The sequence below is a fragment of the Homalodisca vitripennis genome, chromosome 6 (genome assembly GCF_021130785.1).
Source record: "Homalodisca vitripennis isolate AUS2020 chromosome 6, UT_GWSS_2.1, whole genome shotgun sequence".
In the NCBI taxonomy this organism is placed as follows: domain Eukaryota; kingdom Metazoa; phylum Arthropoda; class Insecta; order Hemiptera; family Cicadellidae; genus Homalodisca; species Homalodisca vitripennis.
This window is the reverse complement of record NC_060212.1, coordinates 114111761-114130226: the sequence shown is the minus strand read 5'-3', so window position 1 is coordinate 114130226 and position 18466 is coordinate 114111761. Positions and strand designations below refer to the sequence as shown.

General features: G+C 31.7%; 1 protein-coding gene across 1 annotated transcript; it reads left to right on the top strand.

Annotated features, from left to right (window-relative positions):
* The first annotated feature begins 218 nt into the window (after positions 1–218).
* LOC124364758 lies at positions 219–17465 on the top strand. The gene is made up of 5 exons (XM_046820477.1): positions 219–389; positions 7117–7372; positions 8212–8414; positions 9376–9470; positions 10730–17465. Exons 1-4 carry the CDS (start codon positions 261–263, stop codon positions 9454–9456), a joined length of 669 nt encoding a protein of 222 aa, XP_046676433.1. The 5' UTR covers positions 219–260; the 3' UTR covers positions 9457–9470; positions 10730–17465.
* The last annotated feature ends 1001 nt before the right edge of the window (positions 17466–18466 follow it).

Sequence of the window (18466 nt, the reverse complement as noted above, 5' to 3'; positions counted from 1 at the left end):
TCAGATTGCTCCTTGCATATTTCAACCTGTAAGGATCTCATCGATTTTCGTGAGCCTTAATTTTTATAATTTTCTCGTAAGCATGATGTATTTAAAACTTTTATATTATCATAAAAGGCCAAACATTATTACAATAGAAACATCAATAAGATCCCTAAAAAATACAAAAATGTAGTGGTATTTCAAAACTTGCCAAAATGTATACACTTCTATTGTACAAGACTTCTCTTACTGTTTTCTGTTTGCTTCAGACAACGTTCATGTTACTGTTACTGCTGTTGGCTAAGGGTTGGGCCGTCACTAGGATGGAGCTTACCCAGAAGTCTCTTGTGTTCAGTATCTGGGTTGTGTACGGAGTGGTCCACATCTTACTCTACGTCTGGAACAGGGTGAGTCGTCACGACCAAAGCTGTTTTCTTTCATACGCTATTCAGAAATCAGAAATTTATTGTCACGTAACATTACATAATTGTAGTAGATAAGATCTACAATGAACAGGTGACTCGTCAATATAGTTTATAATATACTAATCCTAATTTTTAAAAAAGTTATAAACATAATTAATAATTCATTGATAAATAATCAATATTAATCGCACAAACAGTGATCCAGTAAGTATATAAAACATTAAATTCTAATGGTACAGGTACAGGTTATAATTCATATTAAAATTAATTAAAGATAGATGTAGATATTATTATCTTAAAATAAAATAATTTACAAAACATAAAACACATTTAAAAATAATTAGTAAATACAGTGGAATATATATATATATATATATATATATATATATATATATATATATATATACATCAAAATGTTTTGATATGGTTGGGGGTAATTTAATTTATTATTTATTATCGACCCATTGGAACATTTATTTGGTTTTAACCATAAGAACTTCTAAGAATATTATTTTTGAAATTGAGGTATTTTTGAAAAATGTTTGTTTTGATTTGATAACATTTTGCTTATTTGTATCTCAGTTTAAGTCTAAACAGTCTATAGATCTTACTCTGATATTTTACAGAAAGTATCCAGTCTACAGATTTTCTAAGTCACCCTGTCACAGTCAGTATTCAACTAATGATTGAATTAAATTAGAAACTAAATGAATTATTAAAAAGGAGTATGGGAAATTTACCGTAGAATTCAGGATCAATTGTAATGATTATGTATTGGCAAATTAAATCCAGATAAATTAATTGGAGATACAGTAGGCATTAGTCTTTCGAGGAAAAATATCAGCTGGAGACTGATGTACAAATTGCTCCTGCCTAAGTGGAAAGATGATTTTGCCTGTTAAGTGAATAAAGATATTTTTAAAGTCAATAATGTATGAAATCAGACTAATATAGGGTGACCAATCATGCCAGAAAACTGGGATTGTCCCAAAACAATTCCTCGAGACACTCAAAAGTCCTGGAATTTAGTTTTTGAATAGGGTTTTTAGATTCCTATTTCTCTATTTCACTCCATTTTGTATCATATAACTCAGGAAATTGAAGTCTTTTTACCAAGCAATTTGATATCTTTGACTCATATGCAGCTTAACTGTGCTGTTGTGCTCTTATGTTATGGGCAGTCAGATAAACTACCAACAGCACTAATCACAACCGTGTTACTGCCAGATTAATGTGTGTTAATGACAAGGTATTGTTATACTTAATATTGAAGTATTATTTTAGTAGTATTGTATTGAGCTGCAACATTGAAAAACTGTTTGTAATTTCATTTAAACTTATTGTAATAGATGTAATTTTATCAACAGAGGGCATTTTGATTACAAATCACAGTGTTCTGTTTGTAATTGTTATATTATTATCAACAAATGATAATAGGATCCCAAGATAGCGAAACTTATTTACAAGAAGTGTTGAATCATTTTAATGTGTAAGTATGTCATTTACACCACAAATTCAAAGGTATTAACATTAAAAAAACACAGAAAGTATATTTTGAATAATATAATATATTGTATGATTCAATTTAACTATCAGATATTATTAATAAAACATATACTGACTTATAAATCAGAGGACATTTTTCTGGAGAACAATTGGGCCAATTGATCGGTAAAGGAGGGATTCGAATTTTAAGGCATCCCGTTTTACTCAGGGAATAGAGTAACAGCCTTGGCAATGCTTTTAATTGAGGAAGACATAGTCTAAATAATAATATACAAGATTTTTTACAAAATGTCATCAATGTTTTGGCATCAAAAACTTTATTTAAGGTAAATACTGATGTTTTAGGTATAAAATGTAAATAAATTCCGAATTAAAATCTTTAACCCTTTGAGTGCCACAGCATATTTCCCAAGTCATACGCATAAATTGCCGGAGCATTGCCTTCTGTTTTGCAAGCGTGTGGGGAAAAAACTATATTAAAAAAACTATTCAACCGATTTGAATAATTATTTTTTTGGTTTGTGTGTTATAAAACAAGGTATTTTTTCCATATAATATTATAATTTTATTTTTATTTACACAAAAATAATATAGGTTATAACAAAAAACTAAAAAATGAAAAAAAATAAATTTCAAGTTTGAACTAAAATTTTATTTATACAATATTTTTTTTAATTTTTTTTAGCTATACCATATGAAAGAGCATGAAAAACTGAACAAAAATCATGCATAATATGGTGTGTTACAGTAATATTTAACCAGATACTGCAATATATACAAAATACAACAAAAAGCAATTTTTTTTCAAGTTTGTCAAAAGTTTAGAAACAATATTATAACTACCCTATTTCACTCAATGAAGTAAGACGACTGTAAAATACTAATTATATAAAAGTATATAAAAATATACACAGGCCTACAATATAACCTTACTTCTATAACCTTACTTCACCTAAAATCAATAGTTTGATTGGAACTTGCGTTTTAGTTCATCACCAATCCAACAATAAAATATATGTCACTAAACACGGAAAAAGAAGTTTGTAAATGCATTGTAAGTTTTACTGAACACAATTGCAGAATAGTAATAACAACAGTTTTCAGCATAAACACACGAAACTAGCACAATGTAAACACACAATGAACGAAACTGTGTAGTTAATGGCAACAAGTAGCAGCTGACCAACTATTGCGTCATCTGTTTTTTTCTGATGACAAATAACTACAAGGGGGCGGTGAACAATAAAAATCAATCACAATTGATAGTTCGAAACTTGTAGATTGCCGTGAAATAAGTTATTTGTCAAAACAAAAATGAATTATATGTGATATTAATTAAATAAAAATCGTCTACTGGGTAGATGCCGGCAATTTATGCACATTTCACAACATCTACTATGTAGACGCTGCGGCACTCAAAGGGTTAAATCAAATGTTTCTATTATATGCAACTATCACAACCTTTTACTTACTAATTATGTGAACTCCCAGTATATTTTTACTCATGAGCCGCTACTGTAAACAACAGATGTGTTTTGTTTACTGTTCGAGTAAGATTGACAAACTGTCACCTGTCTCACCAGCTGATGAAATAAACATAAAATGGATGGCTTTTTTACATTTTGATAATGGTACAAAGGCAAAATGACTTGCTAAAATTTTCAGAATTATTTTGCCTATTGGCAACAGTCTACTAAAAAATTGTTACTTATTTTCAACCCATTTTCAAGATTTTCCATTTTAATGAAATTTAAATATACTACCTTATACTCTTATAACCACGGGAAGTATTTATTTTTGCAATATATTATACTAAAAATAACTTGCTTACTAATTTTTTTTATTTCTCAACTTTGAAAATGTACTGTTAAAAATGAGCAACTGCACCAAATTTCATTGTTACCTCACTAAATAAATCAAATATGGGTTTTATACAAATTGATATGTGTTTAAGGAATTAAAAGTTTACTCCAAATTACTAGTAAAAGTCGAACTATACAGCCAATGTATAGGGCCAACAATAAATAAAATCAAATTATGTCAAAGAAACATAAACGTGTAAATAGAAAACTAAAAATAACGAGCAATAAAGTAAAACAACAATGCAGTGCTCACTCAACAATAAAAACAGTGTAGTGTAGTGTCATTTTCAGCTAATTTACAAATAGATGTATATCAAATTGCAACACCACCAATTATAAGTTCTGTAATATTTGTAAAATATTGTATAAAGTTTAGTTCACAACTTTATTCATTAGAAAGTCTATTTTTGTGTGATCGTTTTGATATAGCACTAGTGTAAATTTTGTTATGCTTTATAATTCAAAATTTAGAACGATTTATCTATGAATACCTTTATTGATAAAGCGGATGTTGGGATTAAAAGTAACTTCATTCACATAATTAATTTATAATTGCTAAAAGCTCACTCACAGAAATCAATGAGGGCGGTTTATTTTACCTCTGATTATGTTATGAAATAGCCACTCAAGTAGTGTTATAAGGTGTCCATGCACAGATGACTGCACACTCCCTTAACTATAAACCTCAGCCACTGCTAATATACAACACAATTACGAGTACACTTAGAGATACTTGGTACTATTGATTCTCCCGCTTAGTGGGAATTGCAGAGTGTTATTTGGAACAAAATAATATTATCCTTCAATTACTCACTGCATTTAGTGGTCTTTGAAATTTAAAGGTATGTGAGTTGATGTTCATGATGAAAAGACGTGCATAAGTCTGTTGTTAAAGACCTTGTTGAATGAGTTGATCAAATGTTTTAAGACAATCGGAGGCTTACCATAAGTGTTTTATCTGATAAATTTCCTGAAATTTCAAAATCTACATTATCACAACTGATAACGTACTCAATTGGTGCTTAAGATTTTATGTGATTTTTTCGGTCATAAAGCTCACCGAATGGCACCAGCTTAACAATTCCTTGATTTTCCTGAAGACCAGTGAAGGACTTTTAAAAATCGTGAGACAACAAATGGGGTTTTTATGACATCTGTGAAACAACAATGGAAGCATTCAAACTAATCAAACAAGTCCATAAATATATTTTTAAATTTTCAACTAAAGGAAAGTTATGGCCTCCATTTTTTTGGATCCAGAAAAAAGTGCATTACTTGTTGAATTATTACGTCTAGGGATCAAGAATCAATTTTTTTTAGTTCATGGACAAATTTCCATGTATAGAAATCTTTAATCTATATATATAAAAGAAAGTCGTGTTAGTTACACTATTTATAAGTCAAGAACGGCTGAACCGATTTGGCTGAAAATTGGTAGGGAGGTAGCTAAGAACTGGGAGAAGGACATAGGATACTTTTTATCCCGTTCCCGATTCAGGATTCCGCCCCACTGGTCTCTAAAAGTTACAGAAATACCCGTAAGAAATGCATTGCAGCAAACATATGTTATTAAGTGAAAGAGCCTGTTCAAATTTAATCAGCTGTTATTGTAAACATATATAATGCGACAAAAGAAATATATGTTTATATCATTTAATTAACGTTTTAAATTTCTTTACATTTATAGTTTGAAAGCATAGAGTAAGTTTAAGAGAAACAGAAAATGTTGTTTCATCTGTTTCTGCAATCACTGTTAAGCATAGACATTACTATCCAGATAATACAATTCAAATTTTACGTAAAAATTCACCTTTACTGCAATACTTATCTAACATAAACCATGCTGGTAGTAAATAAAAAGTTAATATCAAAATTTTGCTCCAGATCGTGCCATTGATGAATTAGAATCATCTAATGCATTTTATATATTATTTAAACACTGTTATAAAACCAACCTTAATGAACAAAGTCATGAATGTTTTCACATACGTTACTTTAAACTGGTGGGCTTCCTTGACATTGTGATATGGTATTTTAAAGTTGGCTTATGGGAAATCAGGGAAATTAATACTACTAACATGCCCGTAACAAAAAACTTTTATTTTGGAATGTTGCGTAACCTTAATAAGGATTTCTCTCTTATACCGAAAGTACACAGGAAATGGGTAGGACTTCTCCCTAGGTCGTAATAGGCTTTTCAGTCCTACTTATGTGTATATATTTTTCATCAGCACAAAAAGGCAAACCCAACTATGTCCCTGGAAATATTTGAGACGGAAAGTATATTACAGAAACCCATAGTAGATAATTTTGACCAAAGTAGATTTCCAAGAACTGCATAATCTAACTATTTAGTATTTTGATCGAGGTAATATGGCAAGCTAAATTGTGACATAGTAAGTGAATTAAACGGTCTGCAGTGGGTACTTTTTTATCGAAGTAGGGTTCTTGGCCCTATACGTAAGTATACTTTTTTTATTCAACAGGACAAGGCAAACTCTAATATGGTACTGGAAATATCAAACCTGAAATATGTGATAAAGGCTAGAAATAGACGCTTTTTGACCGAAGTAAGTTTTCGAGACCTGAGTATTGTATTTTCTTGATTGGGGTAACAATGCAGGCTCAGCTGTGGCGTTGGAAATATAATTATTTTAACCAGAAATGCTCTTCCACGTGCGAAACATGATATATTAAATAAATTAAATTCTGATACTATTTACCATGAACTTAAATAATATCTACTTAATGTATGCCTGTTTACGTTTTAAAATTTTCATAGAACTCCATCATATTACATCATAAGTTCTTTTACTAAGTAGTAAAAGGACTTCGGTTCTAAAGATTGCGTGCGAAGCCGCGGGTAACAGCTAGTTAGAATTAAAAACCAGTATTACGAATAACACTTAAGCCGAATTTTAAAAGTTGTCCTGTATACAGGCTAGAGAAATTAATTAATTTTACAACCCATATTTAAAACGTTTTAAGATCACGATAAATGCATCAGGCTACTATGATTGTTTGGAACAGTGGCAGGGAGCCATTCATAATTTTAAAAAAATGCTGAGTTCTAGAGTTGTGTTCGTGCATGAAATCACCTCTACTCATAGTGCTGGGCGATATTTTTGACCAACTGACGTCAAGACAGTCCAATGTTCAGTGACTTCTGCCTGTTCCCTGAACTGGGAGAAATGTTAGGAGGGCAGAAGTTCCAAAAATTTTGACACGATTTTTAGAATCCAAAGAAAGTTCTTTTTGTCCTTCCCAAAATGTACTGGTTTTAAAAATTACAGTGTTTTCTAGTGACTTTTATAGAAAGTGTTTAATGATGATGCTTGCAGACGGAGGTGGACATAGTAGAAGAGATAGATGAGTATCAGACGTGGCCAGGCTGGTTGATACTTGTGTTGCGCTGTGTTATCATCGCTTGGTTCCTGTGTGAACTACGCACTACTATGTTGTACGAGCACAACGACACCAAACTACACTTCTTCCTGCACTTTGGTGCATCTGCGCTCGTCTGGTACATCTACCTGCCAGTGGTCGCACTCATAGCCCTGCAAGTCCCGCCTTTCTGGCGCTTCAAACTGCTGCTAGGTCTGCTATTGTGTTTCTTTAGAATTTCTTACAGATAGCAAGCAAATTAACACAGAGGAACTTTGTTAATGTCATTAACACAAATAGTTAATGTAGGGTTATTACCTCCAGTATTATTAAAGATTAGATTTTATTCCATGAGTTTATTTCCAATCTATAATATTCTTTCCAATTTAATATTTAAAAAATTTTTCCAAATAGAAATGAACTATATAAAAAGTAAATATACATTTAATATTAATTTTTTACTGGACTGGGGTATTGATATTTTTATGTTTGTATTAAGTGATTACAATACCATTATGTTAACAAATATTAAAATGTATAACCCAGCAACACAGAATACAAATATGAGGCATCTTTTTTAAGTAAGTATTGTTTTGAAATCCTGCCTCTGTTGTGCCTGCGTTACACACTGTCTACCTTCATTCGTGAGCAAACCACAGACACAATTAAGGCAAAATGTCCCTATCAATTGAGAATCCCGCTGTCTGTGAAGTACATGCTGTTACTTGTTTTCTTCACACTAAAGGCGTGAAAGCAGTTGAAATAATTCACCATCAAGTGTATGGAATGGCAATCAAATGGGTAAGCATATGGGAAAGTCATATGATGATCTTTGAAATGTAGATGTTTCAAACTGAGTCATTTATTTGATTGGTTACTATTTATTCACATATATACATTTCTAATTGCTGGATATTTATATTTTGTGTTATATACTTTAAGTATCTGATAACATTTTGCACTGTCCTATCAAAAGTTATGGATTCCAGAGTTTGAAGCTTGGTACAACCTTAGTGAATTTAACGAGTAACATCTCAACTGGTACTGTGCAGGTATAACTTACTCAGCGGACTGCCTGGCGTATTGCATTATGATGCACCTGTTGTGGCCCACACGAACTGAGCAGTACTTTCTGTTGGCGCACTCACTTGACCCGAGCGATGAGCTCGATGAGTTCAACGAAGCACCTCATGTCATCAACTCCAATTCTGGCTACACAAGTCTTCGTAACTCCATTAACTCTGGAAGTGCACAGGTTTGTATATCTATGCAGTATACAGAGCACTATATTTTACAGATAATTTGAGGATAACATCTTTGTTATAAGGCTTAGTTTGTTACTTGTAAGGCTATGTATGAAAATTAGGGTCATTGATCACATTCTTTCCTAATGTCTCCATTGGAATTATTTTCCAATTTATTGTCTTGAGCATAACATTTTAGAATTTTCTGTGGAGTTTTTTTTAGGGTTAACCCTTCAGCGTCCATCATATTTTGTGAAATGCATACCTGTTTTGTAAATTTGGCATGCTCTCCTTGTAAAATGTTTTAATAAATCTAAATATAAAGTGTTATAATATACCAGATTTATGAACTATGCTTTCAAACTGTGTAAGTGTAAAGTTGTAGAAACAAATTTCTTACTTTATAAATTACTAAAGGTAATAAATAAAGACAAAATTTTCAAAAAAGGTATGCACATGTATTTGAAATATTACACATATTCAAAATTTAGAATAGACAATTTTAACCAAAAACCACAAAACATAAAGAAAAACTCACAGGCTTTTGAACGGTATTTGTTATAATGCGATTTGACTGGTATTAGCATCGGTAAAATAAATTTATAGAGATAAATGTTTATCGTCAAAATTTGTGATGATGACATTTAGTGAAAGTTTGAGTCGTCAAAAAAATTGACAATGGACGCTCTGTGGGTTAAAAATGTAATATGCATACCCATTTAGTTTGCAGTTTTGAAAGCTAGCAATATTAAAAGAAGACATTTCTTAGCAGCAATATTCTTAGTAAATATTTAGGTTCTGCTGATAAGCAAAATTAATAAGATGTAATAACATTGTTATAAAATGGTAAAAATGAAATCCATTCACCAAAACCCATAGCTTCTTCAAAGAAATTGAAGAATAACCCTGCATAAGTGCTCTGGCACAATATTTTAGTAGTGTAAACAAACGTAACCTGAGTCATATTTACAGGACCTGACGTTCACTACTATACAGAGTGCCGGGAGCACATCCGACCTGGCATCACTAGAGTATACCAAGTTGGTTATGTGATCCATGGATCTCCGGTAAGTATTGCTTTGTTGTCCAGGGTAAATACTAATTATTTGTTCCCTTTGTATTTAGTCAACAAACATGAGTGGCCAGTGAGCTGAAATAATCAACTTATGAGAACAAATTCATTTATTATGTCTATTTGAGTGCTGATTTAAAACCCAACATATTTCCTTCTGTCTGTGGTAAGCTTTAGTAGGAAGCTGCTTTTTGCTTCATGGTCCAGATCGCATATCACTTAATCCTTGTAATCATTTTAGCCTAACAATACCTTATCCAATATTTTTGCATGACAAATAAGCTGTAGGTCAGATGCTGATCATTCTGCCTTTTCAGGATACAACCAGTATAGCTCTATGCTAAAGTGGTTTGTATTAAATTTTCCTTGTGAAAATTATGTTAATTTTAATTAATTTCAGTTATTTGGAAAAATCTAATGTTATATCCATTTTTAAATGGACAATTAGTTTCATATGCTGACATCATCATGTCCAATCCATAATAAATTCCTGGCTTTTTTGTTCTATACATAAAAATAAATTATATCATCAATATACATAATTTGAGATGTTGAACAGATATTTTATATTAAAGTGACAGTTTTGGTCATTTTTAAGTTTTCGGTTACAATGAACTTGGTAAAACGCTATTATGGGCATTAAAAAACAAAAGGTTTCTATAGGAACAAATAATTTCAAAACTTTTTTATATTTTTTTGAAATTTATAGTTATCTGATTTTGACATTTGAAAAACAGGAACTTTTTCTCAGTTTAAATTGTGACTATTAAATATTTATAAGTTAAATAATTGTTTGAACCAGATTCATAATCTGTTGAATTTGCAAAAATATATAACATTAGGGTTTTAACATATTATGTGCAATTTATACACAACTTAGTAAACCTTTACTGATAGGGAAAAAATCGGCCTGCCACTCAGGGAACTTCTGCCACTTGTAGAGTTAACTCAACACCACAACCACCACTTGTTGTGTTGTTGTTGTTCATAGATGTTGGCATCAAATAGGGTTGCAATGGTTTCTGTGGAACTTTCAACAAAAAAACCAATTTTACAGCAGTAGATATATGTAAATTCATCATCATTCTAAGCTTTACTTGAATTTCATTTGGATACAATACTTAGAACCTAAATTGTATTCTTTTTTAAGGATTTGCACGGTTTCAACTCTGTAATCCGACACATGTAGTTCTAGTTTGTAGTAAAAGCTAAATTGGTTTAATATTTCAACACATCTTTTTTGTCATGTACAAGGGACGTTCCCGGAGACTCATATATTCGCACAAGCCGTGTCTAGCTCTGGTGCTGCAATCTGACTGTGATCCGACTGGCGTTGTACCGGACGGCACTGTCACCAAACGGTACAACGGACTCACGTGCCTTCCCCGTTGTGACACCATGGCATCTTTTATACTTTGTCTCGACTCGTACGTTATTGATTAGATTGTTGCATTTAGTAACTGTAAGTACTCGTATACTCCTTTGAGTGTAATTTGAACACGAAGTGTTGTTTTCGCTATTTCAATAAGTAATCTTTTATGGTACTTTTTTAGTTGAACATAAGCAGTGAATCAAATAGTTTTTTATATATTTTAATTTTAGTACTTCAACAAAGCATTGGAGTAGAATTGTTTTCTACAGCTCTTTTAGGGCAAATGTTTTTTTAATTTTTGAGAAAAATACTATTAAATGGTTTTTTTATAGTATCTACTCACAAAACTTGATTCGGAAAACTATTGTTATGATTTTAATAGATGACTATGTATATGAAAAATGTATATAAGTGGAATTTTATAAATAGTCTGAGAAATAGTAAAACAATTACTTTTTAAAGCAAGGTTTTAATAATTTTCCTCAGATATTTTTGTTTAAATAAAATAAATTTAAAATGTATTGTAGTGAATCCTCGATTATCCAGGGACGAATCAATCTCTTGCAGGTTAATCTTGTTGGCTAAATAAATAAAAATTATGAGAATCATACATGAAACTCAATACGTTAGGTAACAATAAGACTTTTGAAATATGTAAACCAATTATAACATTAAGAACTATTTTCAGTTTCAATCCTTGCTTCAATTGACTTAATTTATTATGAAATTTATGTTCTGGTTGCAAACATTAGTTTGAAGAAGAATTTTGGTCATATAACTTTTTATCAGTAATCTATTTAAGGATGGTTATCATCCATCTCTTTCTTCCCTTTTTTTCATATTAGGGTTATTTGTTTTTAATTTTTCAGATTGTCTACTCCTAAGTAAATATGCATTAAAAACTAGTCACCAACTGCACAATCGCATACATTTTTAAGATATTTCAATAATAAATTTTGATTTGGACTTTCCAATACATTGTGATATTTTATTGTCAGATTTTCTGAAAACTTTCCCAATTCATCTACATATTTCTGTATTAGAAACAGCTTCAGGTAAACAGTTTGCGCTAAAATAATGTGAAAGCGGAGCATTAATTACACCGGAAGTGTATCCAATTTTTAGATCAGACCTCAGTCCAGATATGCATGCGGTGAAGGTACAAGGAGATTCATCAGGTAGCTTATCACACCAATATGATAAGCCACACCAATATGCTTTTAATGTGACATAAAGTATGTCATTACACTATATTGTCGATAATATAGGATTCATAAGCGTGAAAGCTGTTACGTTATATTTGTTTCTGATAGCATAAACTATTTTGGGTACATAACAATTAAAAATGTTCTACTTACTATTAATTAAGTTTGGAAGTACAAATAACAATTAGCTTACTCTAAAGCGAAATGAGCAATTTGTCACGTAACTTAAATGAATATTGGTGTTAAACTAAGTGGCTTGTGTCACTTGTAGACATTTTCAGATTACGTTAGATGAATAGCAGATGTGGTTAATCATAGCCATCACCCTTAACTACCCTGGATAGTTGAGTGATGACTCAAGTACAAAAACCAGTTACAAATTAATCTAAAATAATGATATTGATAATTTTATTTATAATTACTTTCATAGCATCAATGTAAATTTAATGGTAAGCACTTAATGCATTTGTATTAGCAAGAGTTTTTGGGATAGTGAGATATTCTACTAGCATTAATGTGTGTAATCTAGTTCCATTCAAATAAATTATCAAAATTTATGATTTAAGAATCAATATACATAATGAGTTATAACGTCAGGGTTTTAAGTATTTGTTTAAATTATATACATTTATTTCATAAACATTACTGATAAAAACAATTGGTATAAGTGGAAATTTATTAGAAAATATGTTTGAGGATATAAAACAAGGTTAAAATAATACATAATCACATACATCAGCTGTTTTAAACCCTAGACTGATCAATTCTCAATATGTTTAGGCTTGTTACAACCAAAACAAGCAATATCTCTAAGCAGTTATAATAAATAAGTGATTTATTTGTTGATATCAACAATGGTAAATAATATTGCAAAATTTTGCTTTTGTGTTTCCAACTTAGTTATAACTAGATACTTTATTTTAATATTTAGTTTGTATTGTTTTAACATTTAGTCTGTTACAGTGTTTTACTAGCATTAGTCGTAGTCATAGTGAAACCACTTTATTCCATAATATGTACAAGGTACAAAGAATTGTGTCACTTCAATATAAATGTTACAACTGCTGTAAAACTTATTTTGTTCGAGGGTTCCAAACTTGTAGTTTATGTATTTATTTAAAAGTAATCCTATATTAGAGATTTTTACACACCAATCGTTATGAATGTTTCATGAAGTAAGAAGTTCTTTGGGAAAGAATACTGTAATGTGTAATAAATTATAGTAGTTTTGTTACAATGTAATTCAACTTTTAGTACTCCCTAACTTAATTTAACCCTAGAACTGTCAAAGTCATAATTTACAACTTATGTTTTCCCGCTGTGAGTATAGACTTGTGCATAATACAATTTGGGTGTTATTGTAGTATAAATGGTTTTCTAACTCTTAAAAGCTGTTATATTTGTCATGATTCGATAATAAAGGCCTCGTAGAGTATAAAATAAACATAAATCAAGTCTTTGTTTTATTATTTTTGAATAGTGAGGACAACGAATTAAAAACGGGTGTTTTAGGTCTGGTACACATATATAAGAAAATCACTCATCCCATCATTTTCTAACCAAGCCATCAATCGTTAATTTAAGGAGGGGCCTCCCACTGGCTTTACCACAAACCAGTAACTCTTATAACTGTACACCAGACCGTAAAAATCCCTAACGTCAGGCGCAGGAATCAAACTCACGACTCCAAGGCTAACTCCTGTGTCCAAGAGTAGCGCTAGTATCCTGACTTGATGTCTTGAATGTGCTGATAGCTCACTTAAGACACCGTCCTGTTGTTGCAGTTTGATTCAACTGGATTACATGCCAGTTCTAGGGTTAAAGGAAAGAGTAACTTTAAAATAGAAAACATTCAAACTGGATTCATGTATGATGTTCCCAAACAGACCCCCACTTATTGTAGGTATCCAAAGGCTTATTAAATCATAAATTGAATAAAAGCTTAAGAGTGAAGTAAACTAAGAAATGGTTTATTATATAGGTGCCATTTTTCTGCTTAGAATTTTATTATAATCAGTAACACGTCTTGTAAACTGTGTTTACAAAGATAATCATACATTATATTTAGATACTTCAGGCAAAATAGATCTATTAATTCATACAAATAGTATTATTTACAGTGTTTTATGGGGTCTAATTAATGCAATGAATTTATTTAGACACTAGAGATATCGCTCACATAATCAGCTCTAAACTATGATTATTACGCCTGATGTGCTTATTGAAGTGTCAAATTGATCCTAGATTGTAAGAAACCCTATCATTAGCCATATTTTATGCTTGAATTTTGTTTAATTGTTTTGTGTGTTAAATTAAAGCTGAAAATTTGTCTTACCTCCTTGAGGCTTTAGATTGCATTAAACATTTTGCCAAGCATGATCAACCAAAACATTTTATTTTATGTAATTTTTTTTCTCCCTTATTCTTGATATTTAATCCATAGAACCTATTCTTAATTAACGTGTTTAAAATACTAACTTCCTATTTCAAAACAAGATAAATTTAACATCTATTTTATGGGGAATTTATATATATATCTTCAATAAATGTGACCCCCAGAACCAACTTTTTTTGGGTCTTTGTAGGACAAGAAGCTGAGGAATTGCACGTAGTCCTAGGACCTTTGTGCTGCTTCTGGAGTGACAGGATATTTTAAGTGGGTGAGGTTGGGAGTAGGGGCCGCCTCCTGTCAAGATCCATGAGGAAGGATTTTGGGATTAATCTCAGTCATGTCCCCTTGGAAGAAGGGGAGTTCAGCTGTGTACCAGGGGTAGCATACCCTTATGTCTAGGCTGGCAACACCCTTTAACACCTAGGGAGTCCCACCAACTCCAACAGTCACCCCTCCAATAGACTAGAACTATCGATTTACCCTTGCATCCCAATATCTTGACATTTGTGGTTAGTGATGTGGCACTCCTGGACATCCATAAGGTTGACCAGATTTAAGTGATACAACGGTTTTTGCATCCAGTGTAGGTTGAATTGGAAGTTATAAAACAACTAGAAGTGAACCCTTCTGGGGTTCTTTGTTTTTAAAGTTTGTTGTTGACGATGGAAGGTTTTTGACAGGGTAACAGGATTTCGGACATTTGCCATCGTTATGGTTACAAAAGGTATAATACAACGTTTTGAGGATTGAAATCTATCCTCTTTGTCAGGTGGGGGGAGGTATTAGTACATGAAAAATTGAGAACAAAAAGAAGAGAAGAAAAGGGTTCAATCATACTGAAAAGCTGCTTGGAGTCTAGTCCAGGTGTTGTCACTGCAGAGAATGCAAGTTCCGAGCACAAGTCACGAGTACGAGAAACATATCACACATCACATTGGCACGGATGAAAGTGGGATACTAATACGAAAATCGATATCGGTTCTTTCTTTGGCACCGCGTCATGTCATCTGAAATAATGGGTCAGGAAGGCGATGGTCAGGAGGAGGAAGGGTTAAAGGCAAGCCGCTTCCAGCCCTATGCTTTGGTCCTAGACCTTAGTGTCATGGTGTGTGTACGAATTATTTTTGGTTGAGGTTTCTTTAATTGGTATAGTCTTTTTAGATATCCTAGTTAGTTCTTTTTTAATATTGGTATCCAAAGTGGTCTAACCTCAACCGAATGTTGACTAAGCGATTTGGTCTGCTAATTTTATGTATGAAGCCTCAATAAGTTTTCGTTAAAAAAAATTCTCCTCGTGGTGTATTACCTAGAAAACCTTCTGGTGTATTCAAGGAGTAAAAGTAAAATGTGTCCTGGATTGTTAAACACATTTCCTAATATTTTTCTAATAAACAATGTTTTTGTTTGTCAAACCAAAGTTATTAATACAATAACCATAAGAAATAAATTATTAATATTGTTGTCACAAAAACTTACCTACTTCTTCCGACTGAGCTGTAAGGACTGAGGATTTCTGAGCTGTAAGGAATTATTGATTTGAGCTTTTTGTTTTGATCAGAGAGAAAACACATTAAATTATATAGATTATGTTAGATTTTATAATCTTTTCTTTTATATAATGGATCCCAATATCTGTGATGGTTTTACTACTTAAATTGTTTAGTTGGGGGGGGGCCCAACCCCAACCCAATCAGGAAAAGTTATAACTTTCTAAACGTACTTTAAATTGTCCAAACAATTTTCATAAATCTTTCTTGACATCCCTCAGCTAATGTAATTCTTAAATATATAAAAAGCTAAAATAATAGGGGATGCTTTATCTAACAATGTTTTGTGTAATTTACTGGGTTACACATTCAATAAAATTACAGGATGAATGCAAAACTTCATACCAGAAGTATATTTCACAACATACCCTGAACAAACCAAATTTAATTTCTGCAATAAACATGCTAAAGGAAGACATAATATTTCTTCACTGTATGATTTCGTAATCGTAATATCTAACATAGCTATAAAATTGTTCCATGCATCGATATTACAGTTAGCTTACTAGTTACTTATGTAAAAAAAATAAACTAGTGACAACCTTGTGATATTTGTCAATTCTCCTGTAAATACGACTTTCTTGCAACTATGTACAGTGTAAATGTGTATTGAATCACAGTGTAGTTTGCATCAAACTGAACTTAGTATGAAAGGATTCACGATTTTGTGTACAGTTTGTTACGTAATGAGTTGCAATTACATGACGGGTGTACAGTGTACACTAAACATTGTGTAATGTGTACATAGTGTAACGTGCAACGTGGAATAAACTAATTTGTACATTTTTTTACCAAGTACTAACATTTATAATTTTTTTAAAGGTAATAGATTAATATATTAAGAAGATTGTGATCATTAGAGGTTATTTTGAATGGTGTGTATAAGTTTAACATATTCAGGGGTTTCTATAATCATATGTTAATGTAAGGATCAGGTTTATCTTTGTCACTAACTTCACAGGGTTTTTGTGAAACCAATACGTATTTTATTTTATTTTATAAAACGCCAACATACATTCTAATAATTACTGTGTCAGTGATACAACTATAGTAGTTCTGTTGTGTTGTGTTTATTAATCATAGTTTGTTTAATTTTGGCTTGCTCTTACGAATATTTTTTAATTTTCACAGTGTAATAAAAATCAGCAGAAAATTTTTCATAACCAGTTATTACTACTGTAGAATAGAGAGACATTAACGCTTTCGTTGAAAAAAGTTCAATTGTCTTTAAACTTTGTACAGAGAATATTCAATATTGACTGTTAAATGAACATGTATTTAATTATCGGACACAAAATGACTGCATACAACTTGGTATTTCGTGCACAACAGAGATTACTATTTGAAGTCTGGGTTTTATCCAGTTTTTAGAGAGTTTGTAAGTGTATGTAAGAGGTGTGCTTATATTACAGCATATGTACTATTGTGACATATGTATTACATTCAAATTGCTCATTAAATATTTTCAACTTAAGAGTATTTTTTATCCTTATTCCTATAGTACTAAATCTAAGTAAAATGTTTTACCGAGATATTTATAGTATTAAAACACACATACACATAGTACATGGGAGTAAAATAAGTTAAGGTTCTTAATTTAATTCTTTCAGTGGCAATGTCCATACAGTAGGGGCGTCAGCAATTTTCCTAGAAATGCCAACATAGTTGTTTTATTGAACTTACAGGCTGCATGGTTATTTAAAATGCCTCATACTTGAATGTTGCGATGTTTTATACTCTCACTTATGATCAAATTACCACGATTTTACAAATGAAAATTTTTTTAACACTTCGTTGTTTTTTACATATGACAAAATTATAATTTATACATCAATTCAAAGAGCAACTCAAAACAGTTTTGTTTGTTGCCACCTGTATGCATGCGGACGCAATGTTTCCTACGCCATCCGTTAGAAAGCGCTAGTAGCAAAAATGGCAACTCGTGAACAGAAGACTTTATTGTTCTGCAGTTTGCAAAGTATCTGTAATAACTGTGCACCATGCGTTCCTTACAAAATTCGGTTATGATCCTCCAAGTGATAAAAACATGCATATCATCAGTTTGGCTGTCACGATACTGACTGTCTTTGCGAAGGGAAGAGTGCGGGATGACCAACGGTTAATGAAGAGAGTGTTGAGCGAGTGAGAGAGACTTTCACATGGTGTCCACAGAAATCAGTTTGGAAGGCTAGTCATGAATTAGAAATTCCAGTATCAACTTTTTGGAAAGTTTTACGGAAACGCTTACAACTACGTCTTTATCGTTTGTAGTTGTTACAGGCTCTAAAGCCTGCAGACTATGGTTTATGTACCAATTTTGCGAACAAAATGTTGCGTGACAATGAACATTTTTTGGATCATGTCGTTTTTAGTGATTATTTAAGTTTTCACCTCAGTGGATATGTGTACACTCACAATGTGCGTATCTAGGGCTCATGAAACCCTCATTAGATGGTACAATTTCAGTGAGACTTC

Excerpts from the sequence above, each read along its gene's own strand:
- LOC124364758 (XM_046820477.1), top strand. The coding sequence starts at position 261 with ATGTTACTGTTACTGCTGTTGGCTAAGGGTTGGGCCGTCACTAGGATG. Across the intron at positions 390-7,116 it reads TACTCTACGTCTGGAACAGG|ACGGAGGTGGACATAGTAGA; the intron begins GTGAGTCGTCAC and ends TGATGCTTGCAG. Across the intron at positions 8,415-9,375 it reads TTAACTCTGGAAGTGCACAG|GACCTGACGTTCACTACTAT; the intron begins GTTTGTATATCT and ends TCATATTTACAG.